At 62.5% G+C, this 662-nt stretch overlaps 1 protein-coding gene across 1 annotated transcript in view; it reads right to left on the bottom strand.

Annotated features, from left to right (window-relative positions):
• Positions 1-662, bottom strand: part of LOC104080783 (unconventional myosin-If-like) — a gene marked incomplete at both ends in the record, with an annotated part of 4976 nt that overhangs the window by 1521 nt on the left and 2793 nt on the right. The window contains 2 exon segments of the mRNA XM_009583293.1: positions 40-185; positions 525-631. Coding sequence (XP_009581588.1) covers positions 40-185; positions 525-631 — 253 coding nt within the window.

Here is a 662-nt window from a genome sequence, read left to right as displayed (position 1 = left end):
AAGGATGGCGTAGCTGCCGGGACAGGGGACATGAGTCACGGCCAGGTTGCAGGGACCCGCCATCCCCCATCCCGATGGTCGCTCACCGTTGCAGGAATTTGGGGAAGAGGCGGCGGTAGGCGAAACCTGCCCGGCGCACCCGGATGTTCTCCTTCAGCCCCAGGTACTCGACTTGGTGCTTCACCCTGTGAAGCCCGGAGGGACACGCTCGGCGTGGGATGGCAGGTCGGTCGGGGACCTGCCTAGACCCCTCGGCCACCGCTTTGCACGGGGATGCCCTCAGCTGTGCACGCGTGAGAGCTTCTTGGGGCTCAGGTGGAGCTTCTGAGTGATGCATGTAGAGAGGCGTGTGTGTCCCCGCACGCTTCCTCAGCACCCACCTCTGGGTGCTGTGGGCAGCACAGAGGGACCAGGCCAGGGGTGCAGGTTTTGGAGCAAAGTCAGTCCTGGCCACATCTCCATGGCCGGGTCCCGTTCCCTGGGCTCTGTGGGCTCCCTGATACATCGCGAGGGGCCTCTGTTACCTGCTCTCCTCCCAGTCCCGGGGTTTCTTGGTCTCGTTGGGCTTGATGCAGCGGATGTAGTGTGGCGTGCACTTCATTAGCGTGTTCACCAGGTCGTTAGCCTGTTTCTGTTGCAAGGATCGACCTCTGTAGCGTTAA

The sequence above is a fragment of the Fulmarus glacialis genome, unplaced genomic scaffold (assembly GCF_000690835.1).
Source record: "Fulmarus glacialis isolate BGI_N327 unplaced genomic scaffold, ASM69083v1 scaffold21008, whole genome shotgun sequence".
Taxonomy (NCBI): domain Eukaryota; kingdom Metazoa; phylum Chordata; class Aves; order Procellariiformes; family Procellariidae; genus Fulmarus; species Fulmarus glacialis.
Note: the sequence above shows the minus strand (reverse complement) of the source record. Positions and strands in the feature narration are given on the sequence as shown.